Source organism: Ranitomeya imitator, chromosome 1, assembly GCF_032444005.1.
Source record: "Ranitomeya imitator isolate aRanImi1 chromosome 1, aRanImi1.pri, whole genome shotgun sequence".
Classification (NCBI taxonomy): domain Eukaryota; kingdom Metazoa; phylum Chordata; class Amphibia; order Anura; family Dendrobatidae; genus Ranitomeya; species Ranitomeya imitator.
In genome coordinates, this window is record NC_091282.1 from 661,415,333 (window position 1) to 661,440,731 (window position 25,399).

Consider the following 25,399-nt stretch of genomic DNA (forward strand, 5'->3'; position numbering starts at 1 on the left):
TATAAACGCCTCCCCCAATAGAAATTCATGAATAGCTGGCTTTTGGTCATTCTTCCTCACAAAAATCGGAATAAAAAGCGATAAAAAAATGTCACGTGCCCAAAAATGTTTTCAATAAAAACGTCAACTCGTCCCGCAAAAAACAAGACCTCACATGACTCTGTGGACCAAAATATGGAAAAATTATAGCTCTCAAAATGTGGTATTGCAAAAAATATTTTTTGCAATAAAAAGGGTCTTTCAGTGTGTGACGGCTGCCAATCATAAAAATCCGCTAAAAAACTCGCTATAAAAGTAAATCAAACCCCCCTTCATCACCCCCTTAGTTAGGGAAAAATAAAAAAAAATGTATTTATTTCCATTTTCCCGTTAGGGCTAGGGTTAGGGCTAGGGCTAGGGTTAGGGCTAGGGTTAGGGCTAGGGCTAGGGTTAGGGCTAGGGTTAGGGCTAGGGCTAGGGTTAGGGCTAGGGTTAGGGCTAGGGTTAGGGCTAGGGTTAGGGCTAGGGTTAGGGCTAGGGTTAGGGCTAGGGTTAGGGCTAGGGTTAGGGCTAGGGCTAGGGTTAGGGCTAGGGTTAGGGTTAGGGTTGGGGCTACAGTTAGGGTTGGGGCTAAAGTTAGGGTTAGGGTTTAGATTACATTTACAGTTGGGAATAGGGTTGGGATTAGGGTTAGGGGTGTGTCAGGGTTAGAGGTGTGGTTAGGGTTACCGTTGGAATTAGGGTTAGGGGTGTGTTTAGATTAGGGTTTCAGTTATAATTGGGGGGTTTCCACTGTTTCGGCACATCAGGGCCTCTCCAAACACGACATGGCGTCCGATCTCAATTCCAGCCAATTCTGCGTTGAAAAAGTAAAACAGTGCTCCTTCCCTTCCGAGCTCTCCTGTGTGCCCAAACAGGGGTTTACCCCAACATATGGGGTATCAGCGTACTCAGGACAAATTGGACAACAACTTTTGTGGACCAATTTCTCCTGTTACCCTTGGGAAAATACAAAACTGGGGGCTAAAAAATAATTTTTGTGGGAAAACAAAAAGATTTTTTATTTTCACGGCTCTGCGTTATAAACTGTAGTGAAACACTTGGGGGTTCAAAGCTCTCACAACACATCTAGATAAGTTCATTGAGGGGTCTAGTTTCCAATATGGGGTCACTTGTGGGGGGTTTCTACTGTTTAGGTACATTAGGGGCTCTGCAAACGCAATGTGACGCCTGCAGACCAATCCATCTAAGTCTGCATTCCAAATGATGCTCCTTCCCTTCCGAGCCCTCCCATGCGCCCAAACGGTGGTTCCCCCCCACATATCGGGTATCAGCGTACTCAGGACAAATTGGACAACAACATTTAGGGTCCAATTTCTCCTGCTAACCTTGGAAAAATACAAAACTGGGGGCTAAAATATAATTTTTGTGGAAAAAAAAATATTTTTCATTTGCATGGCTCTGCGTTATAAACTGTAGTGAAATACTTGGGGGTTCAAAGCTCTCACAACACATCAAGATGAGTTCCTTAGGGGGTCTACTTTCCAAAATGGTGTCACTTGTGGGGGGTTTCTACTGTTTAGGTACATTAGGGGCTCTGCAAACGCAATGTGACGCCTGCAGACCATTCCATCTAAGTCTGCATTCCAAATGGCGCTCCTTCCCTTCCGAACCCTCCCATGCGCCCAAACGGTGGTTCCCCCCCACATATGGGGTATCAGCGTACTCAGGACAAATTGGACAACAACTTTTGGGGTCCAATTTCTCCTGTTACCCTAGGGAAAATACAAAACTGGGGGCTAAAAAATAATTTTTGTGGGGAAAAAATTTTGTTTTAGTTTTATGGCTCTGCATTATAAACTTCTGTGAAGCCCTTGGTGGGTCAAAGTGCTCACCACACATCCAGATAAGTTCCTTAGGGGGTCTACTTTCCAAAATGGTGTCACTTGTGGGGGGTTTCAATGTTTAGGCACATCAGTGGCTTTCCAAACGCAACATGGCGTTCCATCTCAATTCCTGTCAATTTTGCATTGAAAAGTCAAACGGCGCTCCTTCCCTTCCGAGCTCTCCCATGCGCCCAAACAGTGGTTTACTGCCACATATGGGGTATCAGCGTACTCGGGACAAATTGGACAACAACTTTTGAGGTCCAATTTCTTCTCTTACCCTTGGAAAAATAAAAAATTAGGGGCAAAAATATAATTTTTGTGAAAAAATATGATTTTTTATTTTTACGGTTCTGCATTATAAACTTCTGTGAAGCACTTGGTGGGTCAAAGTGCTCACCACACCTCTAGATAAGTTCCTTAGGGGGTCTACTTTCCAAAATGGTGTCACTTGTGGGGGGTTTCAATGTTTAGGCACATCAGTGGCTCTCCAAACGCAACATGGCGTCCCATCTCAATTTCTGTCAATTTTGCATTGAAAAGTCAAACTGCGCTCCTTCCCTTCCGAGCTCTCCCATGCGCCCAAACAGTGGTTTACTGCCACATATGGGGTATCAGCGTACTCAGGACAAATTGGACAACAACTTTTGAGGTCCAATTTCTTCTCTTACCCTTGGAAAAATAAAAAATTGGGGGCAAAAATATAATTTTTGTGAAAAAATATGATTTTTTATTTTTACGGTTCTGCATTATAAACTTCTGTGAAGCACTTGGTGGGTCAAAGTGCTCACCACACATCCAGATAAGTTCCTTAGGGGGTCTACTTTCCAAAATGGTGTCACTTGTGGGGGGTTTCAATGTTTAGGCACATCAGTGGCTCTCCAAACGCAACATGGCGTCCCATCTCAATTCCTGTCAATTTTGCATTGAAAAGTCAAATAGCGCTCCTTCCCTTCCGAGCTCTCCCATGCGCCCAAACAGTGGTTTACTGCCACATATGGGGTATCAGCGTACTCAGGACAAATTGGACAACAACTTTTTGGGTCCAATTTCTCCTGTTACCCTTGGTAAAATAAAACAAATTGGAGCTGAAGTAAATTTTTTGTGTAAAAAAGTTAAATGTTCATTTTTATTTAAACATTCCAAAAATTCCTATTAAACACCTGAAGGGTTAATAAACTTCTTGAATGTGGTTTTGAGCACCTTGAGGGGTGCAGTTTTTAGAATGGTGTCACACTTGGGCATTTTCTATCATATAGACCCCTCAAAATGACTTCAAATGAGACGTGGTCCCTAAAAAAAAATGGTGTTGTAAAAATGAGAAATTGCTGGACAACTTTTAACCCTTATAACTCCCTAACAAAAAAAAAATTGGTTCCAAAATTATGCTGATGTAAAGGAGACATGTGGGAAATGTTACTTATTAAGTATTTTGTGTGACATATCTCTGTGATTTAATTGCATAAAAATTCAAAGTTTGAAAATTGCGAAATTTTCAAAATTTTCGCCAAATTTCCATTTTTTTTCACAAATAAACGCAGGTACTATCAAAGAAATTTTACCACTATCATGAAGTACAATATGTCACGAGAAAACAATGTCAGAATCACCAGGATCCGTTGAAGCGTTTCGGAGTTATAACCTCATAAAGGGACAGTGGTCAGAATTGTAAAAATTGGCCTGGTCATTAACGTGCAAACCACCCTTGGGGGTAAAGGGGATAATACTGCCCCTATGTACAAGAATATAACTACTATAATACTGCTCCTATGTACAAGAATATAACTACTATAATACTGCCCCTATGTACAAGAATATAACTACTATAATACTATATAACTACTATAATACTATAATGTACAAGAATATAACTACTATAATACTGCTCCTATGTACAAGAATATAACTACTATAATACTGCCCCCTATGTACAAGAATATAGCTACTATAATGCTGCCCCTATGTACAAGAATATAACTACTGTAATACTGCACCCTATGTACATGAATAAATCTATATATATAATTGCCTAAGGTCCACTTTCATCTGTTTGTCTGTAACTTCTGTCTGCAACGGAAATCCCGCGTCTCTAATTGGTCGCGGCCGTCCGGAACGACCGATCAGCGATATAGGGGCAGGATTTAAACACTGCTTCACTTTTTACTATTGATGCTGCCTATGCATCAATAGTAAAAAGATATAATGTTAAAAATAATAAAACAAAAAATTATATTCTCACCTTTTGGCATTCGCGCCAGCCTTTCCCGTTCCTCGCGACGCTCCGGTCCCAAGAATGCATTGTGGCAATGACCCCAGATCACGTAGCGGTCTCGTGAGACCGCTACATCATCACAGGTTATTGCCGCAAGGCATTACTGGGAACGGAGCGTCTCCCGCGTCGCTGATTGGTCGCAGCCGGCTGGACGCGACCAATCAGCGATTTGAACCATGCTTCGCTGATTGGTCACGCCTGGCCGGCCGCGACCAATCAGTGACTTGGTGAGGGATTTAAACACAGTGCGCGACCAATCAGTGAAGCGTGGTTCAAATCCCGTGCCAAATTGTGGCCAGACTGCGCCTGTCGCGAGACCGCTACATCATCACGGGTTATTGCCGCAAGGCATTACTGGGAACGGAGCATTGCTAGGAGCATCGCTAAAGGCCTGGGCTGGATCCGGGGGCCGCCAGATGGTGAGTCTATAACTAATTTTTATTTTAATATTTTTTTCACAGGGATATGGTGCCCACATTGTTATATACTACGTGGGCTATGTTATATACTACGTGGGCTGTTGTTGTGAATTCTGTGGCAGAGCTCCCTCCTGTGGTCACAAGTGGTACTTCGGCTGATTCTCTCTGTGAGCTTCTGTTGGTGGAGGGAAGTGGTACTGCGGCTTCTGAGTTTCCTCCCTCAGGTGATCTGGTGAGGTCGTTAGGTGCTTCTCTACTTAACTCCACCTAATGCTTTGATCCTGGCTTCCTGTCAATGTTCCAGTGTTGGACTTGCTTTTCCCTGGATCATTCCTGTGGCCTGCTGCTCTGCATAGCTAAGTTCTTCTTTGCTATTTGTTTGCTATTTTTTTCTGTCCAGCTTGTCTAATTTGTTGCTGGAAGCTCTGGGACGCAAAGGGTGTACCTCCGTGCCGTTAGTTCGGTACGGAGGGTCTTTTTGCCCCCTTTGCGTGGTTTTCTTTAGGGTTTTGTGTAGACCGCAAAGTTACCTTTTCTATCCTCGATCTGTTAAGAAAGTCGGGCCTCACTTTGCTGAATCTATTCCATCTCTACGTTTGTCTTTTCATCTTAACTCACAGTCATTATATGTGGGGGGCTGCCTTTTCCTTTGGGGTATTTCTCTGAGGCAAGGTAGGCTTATTTTCTGTCTTCAGGCTAGTTAGTTTCTCAGGCTGTGCCGAGTTGCATAGGCAGAGTTAGGCGCTATCCACGGCTGCCTCTAGTGTTGTTTGGAGAGGATTAGGGATTGCGGTCTGCAGAGTTCCCACGTCTCAGAGCTCGTTCTATGATTTTGGGTTATTGTCAGATCACTGTATGTGCTCTGACCGCTATGTCTATTGTAGTACTGAATTGCCTTTCATAACAGTACAGGAAGCCCACAGTACTAATGATTCTCAATAGAGGGAAAAAAGAAGTTCTGAGACCATTTTTTTTTCTTTGCACTGTGTTTTGCCTTTTTTTTCCCCTAGACATTTGGGTGGTTCAGCACAGGTGTAGCGATGGACATTAGAAGTCTGTCTTCATTTGTGGATCAGCTCTCGGCAAGAGTACAAAAGATTCAAGACACTATTGATCAGAAAGCTATGTTGGAACCAAGAATTCCTATTCCTGATTTGTTTTTTGGAGATAGAACTAAGTTTCTGAGTTTCAAAAATAATTGTAAATTATTTCTGGCCTTGAAACCTCGCTCCTCTGGTGATCCAGTTCAACAGGCTTTGATTGTTATTTCTTTTTTGCGCGGCGACCCTCAGGACTGGGCATTTTCTCTTGCGCCAGGAGATCCTGCATTGAGTAATATCGATGCGTTTTTCCTGGCGCTCGGATTGCTGTACGATGAACCTAATTCAGTGGATCAGGCAGAGAAAAATTTGCTGGCTCTTTGTCAGGGTCAGGATGAGATAGAGGTATATTGTCAGAAATTTAGAAAGTGGTCCGTGCTCACTCAATGGAATGAATCTGCGCTGGCAGCTATGTTCAGAAAGGGTCTCTCTGAAGTCCTTAAGGATGTCATGGTGGGATTTCCTATGCCTGCTGGTTTGAATGAGTCTATGTCTTTGGCCATTCAGATCGGTCGACGCTTGCGTGAGCGTAAATCTGTGCACCATTTGGCGGTATTACCTGAGCTTAAACCTGAGCCTATGCAGTGCGATAGGACTTTGACCAGAGTTAAACGGCAAGAACACAGACGTCTGAATGGGCTGTGTTTCTACTGTGGTGATTCCACTCATGCTATCTCTGATTGTCCTAAGCGCACTAAGCGGTTCGCTAGGTCTGCCACCATTGGTACGGTACAGTCAAAATTTCTTCTGTCCGTTACCTTGATCTGCTCTTTGTCATCGTATTCTGTCATGGCATTTGTGGATTCAGGCGCTGCCCTGAATTTGATGGACTTGGAGTATGCTAAGCGTTGTGGGTTTCTCTTAGAGCCCTTGCAGTGTCCTATTCCATTGAGAGGAATTGATGCCACGCCTTTGGCCAAGAATAAGCCTCAATACTGGACCCAGCTGACCATGTGCATGGCTCCTGCACATCAGGAGGTTATTCGCTTTCTGGTGTTGCATAATCTGCATGATGTGGTCGTGTTGGGGTTGCCATGGCTACAAGCCCATAATCCAGTATTAGATTGGAAATCCATGTCGGTGTCCAGCTGGGGTTGTCAGGGGGTACATGGTGATGTTCCATTTCTGTCAATTTCATCATCCACCCCTTCTGAGGTTCCAGAGTTCTTGTCTGATTACCGGGATGTATTTGATGAGCCCAAGTCCAATGCCCTACCTCGGCATAGGGATTGTGATTGTGCTATCAATTTGATTCCTGGTAGTAAATTCCCAAAAGGTCGACTGTTTAATTTATCCGTGCCTGAGCACGCCGCTATGCGCAGTTATGTGAAGGAATCCCTGGAGAAGGGGCATATTTGCCCGTCATCGTCACCATTAGGAGCAGGGTTCTTTTTTGTAGCCAAGAAGGATGGTTCGCTGAGACCTTGTATAGATTATCGCCTTCTAAATAAGATCACGGTTAAATTTCAGTACCCCTTGCCATTGTTATCTGATTTGTTTGCTCGGATTAAGGGGGCTAGTTGGTTCACCAAGATAGATCTTCGTGGTGCGTATAATCTGGTGCGAATCAGGCGAGGAGATGAATGGAAAACTGCATTTAATACGCCTGAGAGTCATTTTGAGTATCTAGTGATGCCATTCGGACTTGCCAATGCTCCATCAGTGTTTCAGTCCTTTATGCATGACATCTTCCGAGAGTACCTGGATAAATTCCTGATTGTGTACTTGGATGACATTTTGATCTTCTCGGATGATTGGGAGTCTCATGTGAAGCAGGTCAGAACAGTTTTTCAGGTCCTGCGTGCTAATTCTTTGTTTGTGAAGGGATCAAAGTGTCTCTTTGGTGTGCAGAAGGTTTCATTTTTGGGGTTCATCTTTTCCCCTTCTACTATCGAGATGGATCCTGTTAAGGTCCAAGCCATCCATGATTGGACTCAGCCTACATCTCTGAAAAGTCTGCAAAAGTTCCTGGGCTTTGCTAATTTTTATCGTCGCTTCATCTGCAATTTTTCTAGTATTGCCAAACCATTGACCGATTTGACCAAGAAGGGTGCTGATTTGGTCAATTGGTCTTCTGCTGCTGTGGAAGCTTTTCAAGACTTGAAGCGTCGTTTTTCTTTTGCCCCTGTGTTGTGTCAACCAGATGTTTCTCTTCCGTTCCAGTTCGAGGTTGATGCTTCTGAGATTGGAGCAGGGGCTGTTTTGTCGCAGAGAGGTTCTGATTGCTCAGTGATGAAACCATGCGTTTTTTTTTCCAGGAAGTTTTCGCCTGCTGAGCGAAATTATGATGTGGGCAACCGAGAGTTGCTGGCCTTGAAGTGGGCATTCGAGGAGTGGCGTCATTGGCTTGAAGGAGCTAAGCATCGCGTGGTGGTATTGACTGATCATAAGAACTTGACTTATCTTGAGTCTGCTAAGCGGTTGAATCCTAGAGAGGCTTGTTGGTCGCTGTTTTTTGCCCGTTTTGACTTTGTGATTTCGTACCTTCCGGGCTCTAAAAATGTGAAGGCGGATGCTCTGTCTAGGAGTTTTGTGCCCGACTCTCCGGGTTTGTCTGAGCCGGCGGGTATCCTCAAGGAAGGAGTAATTGTGTCTGCCATCTCCCCTGATTTGCGGCGGGTGCTGCAAAAATTTCAGGCTAATAAACCTGATCGTTGTCCAGCGGAGAGACTGTTTGTCCCTGATAGGTGGACCAATAAAGTTATCTCTGAGGTTCATTGTTCGGTGTTGGCTGGTCATCCTGGAATCTTTGGTACCAGAGAGTTGGTGGCTAGATCCTTTTGGTGGCCGTCTCTGTCGCGGGATGTGCGTGTTTTTGTGCAGTCCTGTGGGATTTGTGCTCGGGCTAAGCCCTGCTGTTCTCGTGCCAGTGGGTTGCTTTTGCCCTTGCCGGTCCCGAAGAGGCCTTGGACACATATCTCTATGGATTTTATTTCTGATCTTCCCGTTTCTCAAAAGATGTCAGTCATTTGGGTGGTCTGTGATCGCTTTTCTAAGATGGTCCATCTGGTACCCTTGTCTAAATTGCCTTCCTCCTCTGATTTGGTGCCATTGTTCTTCCAGCATGTGGTTCGTTTACATGGCATTCCAGAGAATATCGTTTCTGACAGAGGTTCCCAGTTTGTTTCAAGGTTTTGGCGAGCCTTTTGTGGTAGGATGGGCATTGACTTGTCTTTTTCCTCGGCTTTCCATCCTCAGACTAATGGCCAGACCGAACGAACCAATCAGACCTTGGAAACATATCTGAGATGCTTTGTTTCTGCCGATCAGGATGACTGGGTGTCCTTTTTGCCTTTGGCTGAGTTCGCCCTTAATAATCGGGCCAGCTCGGCTACCTTGGTTTCGCCATTTTTCTGCAATTCTGGGTTCCATCCTCGTTTCTCTTCAGGACAGGTTGAGTCTTCGGACTGTCCTGGTGTGGATGCTGTGGTGGACAGGTTGCAGCAGATTTGGACTCATGTAGTGGACAATTTGACCTTGTCCCAGGAGAAGGCTCAACGTTTCGCTAATCGCAGACGCCGTGTGGGTCCCCGACTTCGTGTTGGGGATCTGGTTTGGTTATCTTCTCGTCATATTCCTATGAAGGTTTCCTCTCCTAAGTTTAAACCTTGTTTCATTGGTCCGTATAGGATTTCTGAGGTTCTTAATCCTGTGTCTTTTCGTCTGACCCTTCCAGATTCTTTTTCCATACATAACGTATTCCATAGGTCATTGTTGCGGAGATACGTGGCACCTATGGTTCCATCTGTTGATCCTCCTGCCCCGGTTTTGGTGGAGGGGGAATTGGAGTATATTGTGGAGAAGATTTTGGATTCTCGTGTTTCTAGACGGAAACTCCAGTATCTGGTTAAATGGAAGGGTTATGCTCAGGAAGATAATTCCTGGGTTTTTGCCTCTGATGTCCATGCTCCCGATCTTGTTCGTGCCTTTCATGTGGCTCATCCTGGTCGGCCTGGGGGCTCTGGTGAGGGTTCGGTGACCCCTCCTCAAGGGGGGGTACTGTTGTGAATTCTGTGGCAGAGCTCCCTCCTGTGGTCACAAGTGGTACTTCGGCTGATTCTCTCTGTGAGCTTCTGTTGGTGGAGGGAAGTGGTACTGCGGCTTCTGAGTTTCCTCCCTCAGGTGATCTGGTGAGGTCGTTAGGTGCTTCTCTACTTAACTCCACCTAATGCTTTGATCCTGGCTTCCTGTCATGTTCCAGTGTTGGACTTGCTTTTCCCTGGATCATTCCTGTGGCCTGCTGCTCTGCATAGCTAAGTTCTTCTTTGCTATTTGTTTGCTATTTTTTCTGTCCAGCTTGTCTAATTTGTTGCTGGAAGCTCTGGGACGCAAAGGGTGTACCTCCGTGCCGTTAGTTCGGTACGGAGGGTCTTTTTGCCCCCTTTGCGTGGTTTTCTTTAGGGTTTTGTGTAGACCGCAAAGTTACCTTTTCTATCCTCGATCTGTTAAGAAAGTCGGGCCTCACTTTGCTGAATCTATTCCATCTCTACGTTTGTCTTTTCATCTTAACTCACAGTCATTATATGTGGGGGGCTGCCTTTTCCTTTGGGGTATTTCTCTGAGGCAAGGTAGGCTTATTTTCTGTCTTCAGGCTAGTTAGTTTCTCAGGCTGTGCCGAGTTGCATAGGCAGAGTTAGGCGCTATCCACGGCTGCCTCTAGTGTTGTTTGGAGAGGATTAGGGATTGCGGTCTGCAGAGTTCCCACGTCTCAGAGCTCGTTCTATGATTTTGGGTTATTGTCAGATCACTGTATGTGCTCTGACCGCTATGTCCATTGTAGTACTGAATTGCCTTTCATAACAGGCTGTGTTATATACTACATGGACTGTGTAATATACTACATGGTCTGTGTTATATACTTCGTTGGCTGTGCTATATACTACTATGTACAAGAATATAATTACTATAATACTGCTCCTGTGTACAAGAATATAACTACTATAATACTGATGATACGTACAAGACTATAACTACTATAATACTGCCCCCTATGTACAAGAATATAACTACTATAATACTGCCCCTATGTACAATAATATAACTACTGTAATACTTATTTACTATATAATTGTCTAAGGGGTACTTCCGTCTGTCCTTCTGTCTGTCTGTAATGGTTATTCGTTCGCTGATTGGTCTCGGCAGCTGCCTGTCATGGCTGCCGTGACCAATCAGCGACGCACTCACTGCCCAGCGCCCGCATACACCCCTCCAGTCTGCCCTCACACAGGGTTAATGGCAGCGGTAACGGACCGCGTTATGCCGGTGTGTAATGCAGTCCGTTACCGCTGCTATTAACCCTGTGTGACCAAGTTTTTTACTATTGACGCAGCCTATGCAGCCAATAGTAAAAACATCGAATGTTAAAAATAATAATAAAAAAAAATGATTATATACTCACCTACGCCGCCTTTCCCGCTCCTCGCAATGCAACCGGCACGTTCCGGTCGCACGGATGGTCTGGCAGAAGGACCTGCCATTACGTCACGGTCATGTGACCGCGACGTCATCACAAGGCCTGCGCGGAAAGGACCTGTCGTGACGTCACGTTCATGTGACCGCTATATGGTCATGTGACCGCGACGTCATGACAGGTCCTGCATGACAAGGACCTGCCGTGACGTCAAGGTCATGTCAGCACACCCTGGGACCGGAAGATGCCGCCTGCACCCCACACAGGCGACAGTGCTACCACGCGCATGGGGAAGGTGAGTATATGTTGATTTTTTTATTTTTTTAACCTGTGTCATACGTGGCTGGGCAATATACTACATGGGCTGTGCAATATACTACGTGGCTCTGTGCTGTATACTACATCACTGGGCAATATACTACGTCACTGGCCAATATACTATGTGGCTCTGTGCTGTATACTACGTCACTGGGCAATATACTACGTCACTGGGCAATATACTACGTAACTGGGCAATATACTATGTGGCTCTGCTGTATACTATGTCACTGGGCAATATACAATGTAACTGGGCAATATACTACGTCGCTGGGCAATATACTACGTCGCTGGGCAATATACTACGTGGCTGGGCAATATACTACGTGACTGGGCAATATACTACGCCGCTGGGCAATATACTACGTGGCTGGGCAATATACTACGTGACTGGGCAATATACTACGTCGCTGGGCAATATACTACGTGGCTGGCCAATATACTACGTGACTGGGCAATATACCGTACTACGTGGCTCTGCTATATACTATGTGGCTGGGCAATATACTACATCACTGGGCAATATACTACGTGACTGGGCAATATACTACGTGACTGGGCAATATACTACGTCGCTGGGCAATATACTATGTCGCTGGGCAATATACTACGTGGCTGGGCAATATACTACGTCGCTGGGCAATATACTACGTGGACATGCATATTCTAGAATACCTGATGCGTTAGAATCGGGCCACCATCTAGTTAGTAAATAAGTGGTGAAGCGACAGGACTGTTAATTGGGACCATCGGCTCCTTTTCTCTAGCACCATCCAACCAACTTCAGTTGAGTGCTAGCCTTCATATGTTCTCCAATCTAGGACAGGGGCATGCTGAGGTGTCAGTATGGTGATGGACAGCTCAGCCATGAATTGGATGCTGGGGCATACTGAGCGGTCAGTGTCTTGAGTGACAGTTTAGCCATCCAATCAGGGCCAGGACTGCATCCACGTGTCTCCTGTTAGGAGTAATTACCTGACTCTCTGCCTTTAGATTTCTGTCAACTGTAGCTTTGCACAAGAGGTGTGTGTGCTCTGTGCTTAGTCTTGTATATTCTGACCCAGGACTTTGACCTGACTATGCCTTTGTCTCATCCCTGTATCAATGACGTACCCTCCTGGCTTTTGACCTCAGACCTCTTGGCTACCCAACCTCGCAGCTTGTCTGTGGGTAGTGACTAGCATCACCTTACAATTGACCCATACATTTGTCTTTTTTGCCAGTATGGACTGTGTTCACACGCACTGTGACCAGGTGGCATATCTGACGCAGATGATTCAGGATTTGGCCAAGGAATACCAGAGATGTGAATCGTTGCAATTTCTGTTGCTGGGTCAAATGATTAGTTTGATAAAAACTTTCTGTCACTCTCCACTGCTGGCAATGGCTGTGACGTCAGAATCTTGTGATGTGCAGTTGTTTTCTCCTGAACCAGTATTGGCCCTTCCTGACAAATTTTCAGGAGAGAAAGACCTGTTTAGGGTATTCAGGGAGAGCGATAGGCTATTTTTTACCCTGTGACCTCATCAGGAATTGAATCCCAGCAGGTGGAAATAGTCATATCTTTACTGCGAGGGGTTCCTCAGACTTGGGCATTTTCTTTTTCACCCCAAGCCCAAGAACAGTTGACGCTTTTTTTTGACGCCTTACAGTTAATCTACAACGATCCTGACAGAATCCAGGTCGCGGAGGTAAAGATCATGAACCTGACACAGGGGAAGCACTGCTGAGGACTATACTACAGAGTTCCTGCAATGGTCCACTGAAATTCTGTGGATTGACGCAGCTCTCAGGCTTCAGTGTTGCAGAGGCCTTTAGATACACTTAAGGACGCTCTGGCACTGCATACTCCACCCTGTTCCTTGGGGAAGGCCATGACACAGGCCATTCAGTTGGGTCACAGGATTCGGGAGAGGTGTGATGAGCGACAGGAGGTTTTAATCATTTCCTTGAATCTGTCCACCTACCTTAGTTGGAATTGCAAGCTCTGAAACCATTGAGCAGAGACGTAAGCACGATCGTGGACTCTGCCTCTACTGTGCTTGCGCTAGGCATTCTCTCAAGCATTGCTCTATAGCCCTCAAGCAAGCAAGCAAGCCGCTTAAGTCTGAGTTATTTTCGAGGAAGTCACGCAGACTTCCAGGTACCTTTTTACTCCTCAGATAAAGTACTGTTGAACATAGAACTACTTTTGCAAAACCAGTCATTATCAGTGGTAGTTTTCATTGATTGTGGGTCCAATTTTATCGATTCAGGAGTGGTCTTGAGATTTGGGTTAGGGACAGTTAGGTTTGAAAAACCCTTTTAAATTGTTGCCATTGACAGGACACCATTACTTCAGAACCTTGTCCACCTGGTAATCGTGGAATTCATACTTAATGTGGGAACACTTTACTGTGAATCCATCTCCTGCTATGTTTTGGATAATTTGCCTGCGGGGTTGGTATTGGGGTTTCCATGGCTGCGTATCACAACCCTGTTATTGATTGGTGTTAGAAGGATATAGATAAGAGGAGCTCCAACTGTCATAAGAAATGTCTTAGTTATGTACAAATTTGCTCCACAAGTCTGGAGGATCTACCAGAGTACTTGAAAGACTTTAAAGATGTGTTCCTGGAAAAAGAGGCAGAGATGTTACCTCCCCATCGTCCTTATTATATCTGCGCTATTAATCTTATCCCTAATGCCAAATTACCTAAAGCTCGCCTGTATAATTTGCTGGGACCTGAACATACTGCAGCGCCCCAGAGACCTGGTCGTTGCAGTATAGCGCTCTGCCACTAAGGAGAGCAGCGGTACGTCTGATGGCACTAAGGAGTTCTCCTGACCAGGTATCACTAGAACACACTACACTTCACACTCCGACCACTAGGGGGAGAAAAAGGCTTTATTTATTGGGCCACTCCTCACACTGGTAAAACTAGGGGCTGGGGAGGAAGTTAGTCAGAAGCTGACTGGGTTGGAACCAGGCAACATCCCGTGGCAGGGGGTGTTGCAGGGAGAAGGCACAGGGGGTCCCTGTCAGGCGTGGGAACCTGGCAGGTGCCTAGCGAACAGAACAGAACGTAACGGAACCGCGCCTGCACACCTTGCGGCGGTATCCTAAGAAAGAGACAAGAAGGGAAGAATATTGTGGAACAGTGTAAACGAGATCAGCACAAAGGAGAGCCAGTAAGAGTCGTGCCGAGAGAGAAAGGCAACATCTTACTGAGGCGCGTAGTTGGTGGCCGGATCACCGTAGGAGTAACTGACTTCAGGCCTTACTTCAAATTCCGCTGGACATTTGATTATAGGTTGGCTGTCTACCTTCTACACCTACGAAGACATAGGGGGCAACATTGGGAGAGGGGCGTCTCTAGGGTCCCGGAAGACCTCCAAGCCTTCCCGTCAAACTAGTGGCGTCCTAGCCAAAATATACCTGGGGGACGTTAGAAACTAGCAACATCTGGAACCAAAAAACGAGAGAGAGAGAGAGAGAAAGCTGTAGAGAACGAACAAACGAGAGCAGCAGTTGTGAGGACTATTCCGAATGCTCAGCAGGGTAGGACTACAACACACAGGCGCTATTGGTAGGCAATGATTTCCATCTGCGAGGGAAACTCTGGATGTGCCCATCGGACCGGCCTGTCTCTGATAGCCCGGTTGAACGTGCTCTGGACTGAGTATATTGAAGCCTTCAGTAAAAAGGTAAAGAGACTGCAACCTTGTGTCCTCGTTATTGCCTGCACCTCACACCATCACCATCCACCTTACTGGGAAGCCCTGGGGACATACTTCACCTGTGGGAAGGTATACCATCCAGCTGCCATTCCATCACCCCAGCGGACCCCACAGCAGCGTCGGTCACCCTGACCGAACACCACAGGTGGCGTCACGAATCCCTGACAGACTGTACCACTACCTTCATTTGACGCCCCTTAGCAGGGTCACGACCGGGTCCAGCCACCGTGACAACCGCAGAACCGAAAGAGAAGGGACCGGTACCGAGTGACTTGTGGCCCTGTGTCTGGGGGCGCTCTAATACCGCCATGAAAGATTATGTAAGCGAAAGTTTACAGAAGGGTCATATCTGTCCTTGCTCCTCGCCTTTAACTACAGGATTTTTCTTTGTTAAAAAGAAAGATGAGGGCCTCCATCTTTGCCTAGATTTTCAAAAGTTAAGCAAAATTACGGGTTAAAAATACTTACGGTACTCACCTCCTCTTACCCCCGACCTATATAATCAGCTTACTGGGGCTAACTGAAAAAAAATGTTTTTAATGTATGAGGGTCTACTTGAAAATCTTGTTATGTCCTTTGGGTTAACCAATGCGCCAGCAGCTTTTCAAAACTTTATGGCTGATACCTTTTCCAATTGTATTGTAAGGCTTATTGTGGTGTACCTTGATGACATTCTGTTTTCCCCTGATCTAAACGTGCACAAGTCCGTTTTGTTTTACAAAAGTTTAGGGAAGATTCTTTGGCAAACTGGAGAAATGTACCTTTTCTGTTTAAGAAATATCGTTCTTGGGGTTTATCGTATTGGCTCAAGGGATTAAAATGGAGCCTGGGAAAGTGCAGGGCATAATTTATTGAGTTCAACCTAGTGACCTTAACCCCTTTTACAATCCAGCTTGTTTTCACCTTCCTGAGGACGCCAAATTTGACAATTTTGACTAGTGTCACTTTAAGTGATGACTCTGGAATGCTTAAATGGATCCCCGTGATTCTTAGATAGTTTTTTCGTAACATATTATACTTCATGTTAGTAGTAAATTTAGACCAATATTCTTTGCGTTTTTTTGTGCAAATATCAGAATTCTGGCAAAAAAAAATTACATTTCTCAATTTTCAAACTTTTAATTTTTATGCCCTTTAACCAGATATTTATATGCTATTTTGTGTGATATAACTAACATTTACCACATGTCTACTTTACATCAGCATCATATTTGAAACATAATTTTTTATTGTTAGGAAGTTGGAAGAGTTAAAAGTTGATCATCAATTTCTTAATTTCCCAACAAGACCAATTTTTATAGGGACCACATCACATGTGAAGTGACTTGAGAGGCCTATCTAACAGAAAGTGACATTTAAAAAAAACGGCATCCCTTAATAGGCTCAAAACTACATTCAATAAGTTTATTAACCCTTCAGGGGCTTCACAGGAATTAACTGCTTCCTGAACTTGGACATACCACGTATGTCATGGAAGGGAATAACTTCCGGATCTTGGATTTACAGGGTACCTGCACTGCTTCCGTAAGTTTAACCCCCCTAAATGTTGTGATTGATATCAATCACAGCATTTAGAAGGCAGGGGGCCCCCTTTCCCCTCAGATCGGTACCCCCGCGATGTCATCGCGAGGGCCTGATTGTTGCTATGTTGACCCGAATTCGTCATGACGACATCCGAGCCACAACGTTATGGAAAGCTCCTTAGACTAAGTGCAGAGCATGGTCTAAGGGGCTTATGTCAGTGCAGCACTACCACTACCCCCATGTACACAAATATAACTACTATAATACTGCTCCTATGTAGAAGAATATAACTACTATAATACTGTCCCTATGTACAAGAATATAACCACTATAATACTGCCCCTATGTACAAGAATATAACTACTATAATACTGCCCCTATGTACACAAATATAACTACTATAATACTGACCCTATGTACAAGAATATAACTACTATAATACTGCTCCTATGTAGAAGAATATAGCTAGTATAATACTGCTCCTATATACAAGAATATAACTACTATAATACTGCTCCTATGTAATAGAATATAACTAGTATAATACTGCTCCTATGTACAAGAATATAACTACTATAATACTGCCCCTATGTACAAGAATATAACTACTATAATACTGCTCCTATGTAATAGAATATAACTAGTATAATACTGCTCCTATGTACAAGAATATAACTACTATAATACTGCCCCTATGTACAAGAATATAACTACTATAATACTGCTCCTATGTAATAGAATATAACTAGTATAATACTGCTCCTATGTACAAGAACATACAGTCATGGTCAAAAGTATTGACACCCCTGCAATTCTGTCAGATAATACTCAGTTTCTTCCTGAAAATGATTGCAAACACAAATTATTTGGTATTATTATCTTCATTTAATTTGTCTGAAATGAAAAAAACACCAAAGAGAATGAAGCAAAAAGCAAAACATTGATCATTTCACACAAAACTCGAAAAATGGGCCGGACAGAAGTATTGGCACCCTCAGCCTAATACTTGGTTGCACAACCTTTAGCCAAAATAACTACGACCACCCGCGTCCGGTAACCATCAATGAGTTTCTTACACAGTTCTGCTGGAATTCTAGACCATTCTTCTTTGGCAAACTGCTCCAGGTCCCTGATATTTGAAGGGTGCCTTCTCCAAACTGCCATTTTTAGATCTCTCCACAGGTGTTCTATGGGATTCAGGTCTGGACTCATTGCTGGCCACCTTAGAAGTCTCCAGTGCTTTCTCTCAAACCATTTTCTAGTGCTTTTTGAAGTGTGTTTTGGGTCATTGTCCTGCTGGAAGACCCATGACCTTTGAGGGAGACCCAGTTTTCTCACACTGGGCCCTACATTATGCTGCAAAATTTGTGAACACACTCACAGAAATAACACGGATCCCACATAAAACATCCAAAAATTTATCCATGTAAATACTTGGGGACAATAACGTGTACTCCCAATACTTAAAGCAACAAAGAAAAAAATGGAGTTCCATACAAAAGTAATAGATATAAATATATTATTTTATTAAAGTTACATAGAAAAAATGTATAAACAGGATAACAAAAGGAAGCAAGGAGACCCTAGTAAAAAGACATCCTGATCCCAGGCACAGACATAGGTATAATCACCATGGTATTCGTAGCAAGAGCACCTATATTAATATGTAAAATGAGATATGGGGTATTTCTATATATGTATCACTGTCTTACCCATGGTATAAGTGATCAGCGCCTGGGACCCTGGAACGACCCCCCTAACGCGCGTTTCGCGTAGCTTTCTCAAAGAGGGAGAAAGCTACGCGAAACGCGCATTAGGGGGGTCGTTCCAGGGTCCCAGGAGCTGATCACTTATACCATGGGTAAGACAGTGTGCTTCCTATATGTATCTTAAATGGTTTTTGTTCCTTTTGTTTGTGGTGACACTTGTCCACATGGAAACAATTGCTGCTTATTGTGATAGGGTGTTCTACACTATATGCTATTGCTAGCCAGAGATATATATAGAAATACCCCATATCTCATTTTACATATTAATATAGGTGCTCTTGCTACTAATACCATGGTGATTATACATATGTCTGTGCCTGGGATCAGGATGTCTTTTTACTAGGGTCTCCTTGCTTCCTTTTGTTATCCTGTTTATACATTTTTTCTATGTAACTTTAATAAAATAATATATTTATATCTATTACTTTTGTATGGAACTCCATTTTTTTTCTTTGATGCTGCAAAATTTGTTGGTAGTCTTCAGACTTCATAATGCCATGCACACGGTCAAGCAGTCCAGTGCCAGAGGCAGCAAAGCAACCCCAAAACATCAGGGAACCTCCGCCATGTTTGACTGTAGGGACCGTGTTCTTTTCTTTGAATACCTCTTTTTTTCTCCTGTAAACTCTATGTTGATGCCTTTGCCCAAAAAGCTCTACTTTTGTCTCATCTGACCAGAGAACATTCTTTCAAAACGTTTTAGGCTTTTTTAGGTAAGTTTTGGCAAACTCCAGCCTGGCTTTTTTATGTCTCGGGGTAAGAAGTGAGGTCTTCCTGGGTCTCCTACCATACAGTCCCTTTTCATTCAGACGCCGATGGATAGTACGGGTTGACACTATTGTAGCCTCGGACTGCAGGGCAGCTTGAACTTGTTTGGATGTTAGTCGAGGTTCTTTATCCAACATCAGCACAAACTTGCGTTAAAATCTCTTGTCAATTTTTCTTTTCCGTCCACATCTAGGGAGGTTAGCCACAGTGCCATGGGCTTTAAACTTCTTGATGACACTGCGCACGGTAGACACAGGAACATTCAGGTCTTTGGAGATGGACTTGTAGCCTTGAGATTGCTCATGCTTCCTCACAATTTGGTTTCTCAAGTCCTCAGACAGTTCTTTGGTCTTCTTTCTTTTCTCCATGCTCAATGTGGTACACACAAGGACACAGGACAGAGGTTGAGTCAACTTTAATCCATGTAAACTGGCTGCAAGTGTGATTTAGTTATTGCCAACACCTGTTAGGTGCCACAGGTAAGTTACAGGTGCTGTTAATAACACAAATTAGAGAAGCATCACATGATTTTTCGAACAGTGCCAATAATTTTGTCCACCCCCTTTTTTATGTTTGGTGTGGAATTATATCCAATTTGGCTTTAGGACAATTCTTTTTGTGTTTTTTTCATTTAAGACAAATTAAATGAAGATAATACCAAATAATTTGTGTTTGCAATCATTTTCAGGAAGAAACTGAGTATTATCTGACAGAATTGCATGGGTGTCAATACTTTTGGCCATGACTGTAACTACTATGATACTGTCCCCTATGGACAAGAATATAACTACTATAATACTGCTTCTATGTACAAAAATATAACTACTATAATACTGCTCCCTATGTACAAGAATATAACTACTATAATACTGCCCCAATGTACAAGAATATAGCTACTATAATAGTGCTGCTATTTACAACGAATGTAATACTAACCCAATGTACAAGAATATAACTACTATAATGCTGTCCCTATATAGAAGAATATAACTACTATAATACTGCCCCCTTTGGACAAGAATATAACTACTATAATACTTTCTCGTATATACAAGAATATAATTACTATAATACTGCCCCAAAATATAACTATTATTACTGCCACCTATATACAAGAATATAAGTATTATTATACTGCCCTCTATGTATAAAAATATAAGTACTACAATACTACCCAATACTACTACTATACTATTTAGGTAGTTTAGTGATGCGGGGTAGAGGATGGTGATAGTTTTCCTTTGTGTATTATATGTTTAATGGTACTTTTTCTTTCTGATTTTACTCTAGCTATTCGTCATTGACAATGGTGCCGATGACTGGAGGATCGCCATGACCTATGAGCGGATTTTCTACATCAGCCTGGAGCTGCTCATCTGTGCCATTCATCCCATCCCTGGCGAGTACAAATTCTTCTGGAATGCCCGCCTGGCTTTCTCTTACACACCATCCCAGGCTGAGGCCGATGTGGACATTATTCTCTCCATCCCCATGTTTCTGCGGCTTTACTTGATCGCCCGAGTCATGCTCTTGCACAGTAAACTGTTCACGGACGCTTCATCCCGTAGTATTGGGGCGCTCAACAAGATTAACTTTAACACACGTTTCGTCATGAAGACTTTGATGACCATCTGCCCGGGCACGGTGTTACTGGTCTTCAGCATCTCTTTGTGGATCATCGCCGCGTGGACCGTGCGGGTCTGTGAAAGGTGAGGCCAGTTGGGATAATACATGATATGGGTAGCTTTGTTTTCTTTGCACTTTTCTCAATTTACATATTGGAGAATGCTCTCGTTACATCCTGAGCTGAGTTCTCAAAACTGTTGTTATTTCACATTCTCTACTCAAGTCATATCCAGAGCTGCAATCATAATTCTGCTATTTTGACACATACAGAGATTCTACAGTCTATTGCTACATTTTCTTAGCCTCTAGTCCCATTCGGAGCTTCATTAGTAGATCTAGGCATGCCTAATTACCACAGATCTCTGGATTATATTGTAATATTGGATTGCGGCACCTCCACATGGTGCATCCAACGTCATCGGTAATAAAAGTGTTAATATAATGATCTTTTTTGCTAAGAGCCATTTAGTGGGAGCAATTATTACAAGACCATAATGTTATTGCACTATATGGCGGTTAAGAGCTCGCGTCCCCCTGTGTATAATCCCATCTAGTAGAGGGAAGTAATATGTTTAATGGACTGATGTTGATTATGAGCGGAGATATGAAAATTGCTGATTTATCTGTTTGTGCTGCGCCAGGTGCAGAAGGTGCCATGTCTGCAGTAATAGTGGGCATCAGACCTAGAGTGTTCCCGTTGGTTACAGAAATCCCGCAGGTATCAGCAGATGACCTTAGGGTGGACTGAACCACAGCAGGGACTGGTAAAATCATAATGCTAGTCTTACAATGGTGTCTTTAATTGCAGTTTCTTAGTAATTCATTCATTCATAGTAATGCCTTGCTCATAATAGTGCATATAATGCCAGATCTATAACAATTCCTTTAATGTCAAGGAGTAGCAGGTGAGAAGCACTGGAACTTTGACACTGAATGGAGTGTTGGTTGATGTCAGCACATAGATGTTTGACTTTGTTTAGACGGTAACTGTGCTGTGGCCAACTCGCTAAGAAATAATTGGTTTATTTTAAGGAGGGGGTCCTTTAAATCCAAAATGATTTCCCAGAGCATAAAATAGTTGTAAATAAGATTACAGATTACGCACAGTGTCACTGGAGAGGCAAAAGGGTGGAAAATGATCTCTGAAACCCTCCAGAGCGATGACAGTCCCATTTGGTTTTCGTAGTACATCTTCAAATTTGCTATTTCGCCTGCACCATCATTCATGTGATGTGTTGATACACTTAGTATTAAAATCTGATTAGCAGATGCTGTGACCATGAACACCGCTGGGAAGATCCAAACTTGTGAAAAAATTATTCCAATATATGAATCCTATCCTTTAATGTAAGATTTACCAATGACCAGGGACTGCAGTAGGGTAAAAATGTGGAAAAAGTGCCCTATGTACATGGTTATCAATAAAAAAAATAACATAAGCATGCTACAATAAGAAATGGTAAGTAAATAATATAATATATAATGGATCTGTAGATGTTGCTTCATGCAATATGGACATCCCCTCAAAATGCTGCCATTTTCAAGTGCAGGCTATATTGGTTGACTGGAAATTGATTATCTGACAAGAACTGGTCTCTCTAATCTGCAGGTACCATGACCAGCAGGACGTCACCAGCAACTTTCTAGGTGCCATGTGGTTGATTTCCATAACGTTCCTCTCCATTGGGTATGGTGACATGGTGCCAAACACTTACTGCGGGAAGGGTGTTTGCCTGCTAACAGGCATCATGGTAAGAAAGAAATCATATTTTATATAAGGTTTTTTTTTCCAATACGATGATTGCAGTCATCCCATCCATATGCAAACAAAAAAAATGTAAGGAATTGCCATGGGGTCCGTTAAACCCCCAGGGGCACCAGATCTCAGACCAGAAATAATCTATATGCCGTCTTTCTAAGAGGTCATTCTTTTGTTTTCCTAGCCCTTTAAGAGGAACTACCCAGTAAGTTCGACAGTAAATTGTGACAATGTCTCACATCTCAGTTTCCAATACAATGTTAAATAAGATAATAATGAAACTGTATACTGTGAAGGAAACCCGGTTCCTTCCACGTCACCAATCCGTGACATCACTACATAGGCACAGCTCTCCGGCGCCCCCTTTGTCTCTCAGGTCAATAAGGGAACTGCACCTAGAGCAAATGGCTGCTGGGGAGACTGCCCTGTTACCCGCCTGGGGGTATTCTAAGATTCTAAGATTTGCAATCAGAATAAAAGGATCAGCCCAAAATCAATTTATGGTTTAAATGCCTTAAGGGCGCACTAGATAATTACAAGAAATATGCAGTAAAAATATACCAAGAGTTACAGTCAGAGTAAAATATAACAATAATAGTACAAGGCTTAGAGGTATAAAGCTTGTGGAAGCCGGGGAGCTCTGCGTTACACAGGTACAAGACTTAGTTGCCTGGCAGCCCCCCAAAAGCACATGCTTGCTCCCCTCTGACTGGCATATGCCCTCTTCCTTAGTTCATCACCATCTTCTTCTGTTGAGTGTGTCACCCTCCAAGTGTCCTCAGCTCTTAAACCTTCTGTGTCCCTCCCCCCTGTAACTTGGTGGGCTAGCAATCTCCACCCCTCAACTTCCCTGCAAAATCTGTACCCAATATCTAATATATGGAATAACTGCGCTCAGGATGATCGGATCAGTATATGGGTGGTACCAGCGCCTGAGGTTTGTTCTGCCGGTCGTACAGAGATCAAACCTGGACCCATTCTGTCACTGTGGGAGGCTGATCTCTACATCTCAGGTTCCGGAACCCTTACTGACCCGGGAGTTGCACTGTCAGATGCGCAATTTCTTTAGGGCGATGAGGATATTTTTTATGAGCCTGTACCTCGGACGATGCATCCATAATTTATAATTTCATGTTGGAGACGGTCCGACTGGGACAACAATAGACTCACTCAGGCTTTGAAATACCATCTGCCTGCTACACTGCGCTCAGCCCATTACCATACTAAAGGGCCTTTATTCATGTAGGGAAAAAGGTGAGGGCCAGGAGTGTTCATCCCTGCAGACGGGTGACCAGGGGAATTCTGATATGGGACAAAAATGGAGTCACGTCAATCTCTGTTAGTATGCCCCCGTATCCAAGATGGCGGCTGCTCCCTCATCACACCTCCCTGCTTTAGAGGGCGCTAGGGGGCATCATATTCCTGTGTTTCCCCATGCGCCCTCCTGCACCTTCTCCTTGTCGGGACAACCCATCAGCGTTACCATGGTCTCCGCCTCTTCTGTGGCGAATGGTGAAGTAATACTGCTGGAGAGCGAGGCTCCAGCGTAGCAACCTCCCATTCGTCCCAGAGACGCAAGTGTAACCAGCTGAGGGGGTTGTGGTCTGTTTCCACGGTGAAGTGGCAGCCTTTTCTATGGACAACTCTATACTGCCACGTTATCACCGAATCTCTCCTGATGAACCCATGTTTGGGGGAAACGTGTCAAGAGTTTTGCTTTGATTCATGCGAGGAGTCATTTCATTAGGATCCGCAACCGCTTATACACCATAATCCAACAGATGAGTATAAAATTGCACAATGAGGATATCTTTGCCACAGGGACAAACGCTGTACCTGTTGGCCTGTTGTTTATAGTTAGCGGGTATAGTGACGGAGTATGACATATGGATTGTGGTTTCAATACATTTTTTTGCAGTAGTGCCAGTTAATCTATAATTACTTTATTTATGGAGGTGTGTTTATCAAGGTCATGAAGATGTTGCAGAGTACCTAGAACCTTTTTTTTCCCTTGTGTGTGTATATATATGCATGGAATATGAATGGTAGTACCTGTCTCTTTACTTACATCACACTGTTGGTGGGCCCCATGTTTGCTATATAACATAATATGCCATTACTTGATGTGACAAGCCATCTGGCCTTCTATTTCTATTACCTTATAGGGCATAGACAGGAGATTAGGGACAGCCATTGTATGAGCAGGGGCGCCATTCTCGTAATTCTTAGGGTGCCAACCTCCGCATCCAGGTAGGCACGTATATGTAGGTTTTGTGTAGTGTCTAGGGAAATATCACTTACATCTGCACATCTATGGAATGATGTGAATGGCAGCACTGGTGTGTCACTGGCACTACTATATGAAGGTGGGCATACCTCTTTATCTGTGAATAGAGGTTGTTAGTGACTGGATAAGTATCAGTCTAGTCCTATCTGGGGAGGATGTCTCCCGTTAATTTTTGATAGACCCACTATTTAGGCTATTCCACTCGAGGGTATATATATTTTGTTTGTTTTGTTATTAAATAAAAGTATTTTTTTACGGGGGTTTTCTTTTGTAAACAAATTCTGATATGGGGCAAAAATGGAGTCACGCCAGTCTCTGTTAGTATGCCCCGTATCCAAGATGGCGGCTGCTCCCTCATCACATATGCTATAAAAAAAAGGTCTTATGGAAATAAAACTAGTACTGGGCCGAAATAAACACTTACAAGAAAGTAAGGGGAGAATATGCAGATTAGATATTAGAAAAAACTTTTTTTTACATTGAGGGTGACCAATGAGCAGCACAGGCTGCAATGAGAGGTGGTGAGTTCACCTTCAATGGAAGTCTTCAAACAGAGGCTGGA

At 43.6% G+C, this 25,399-nt stretch overlaps 1 protein-coding gene across 2 annotated transcripts in view; it reads left to right on the top strand.

The window, feature by feature from the left end:
• KCNN3 (potassium calcium-activated channel subfamily N member 3) overlaps window positions 1–25,399 on the top strand; it is a 156,532-nt gene that overhangs the window by 104,361 nt on the left and 26,772 nt on the right. For both annotated transcript variants that reach the window (XM_069728888.1, XM_069728889.1), the window contains 2 exons: window positions 20,456–20,874; window positions 22,401–22,542. In XM_069728888.1, coding sequence (XP_069584989.1) covers window positions 20,456–20,874; window positions 22,401–22,542 — 561 coding nt within the window. The remainder of the gene's footprint in view (window positions 1–20,455; window positions 20,875–22,400; window positions 22,543–25,399) is intronic.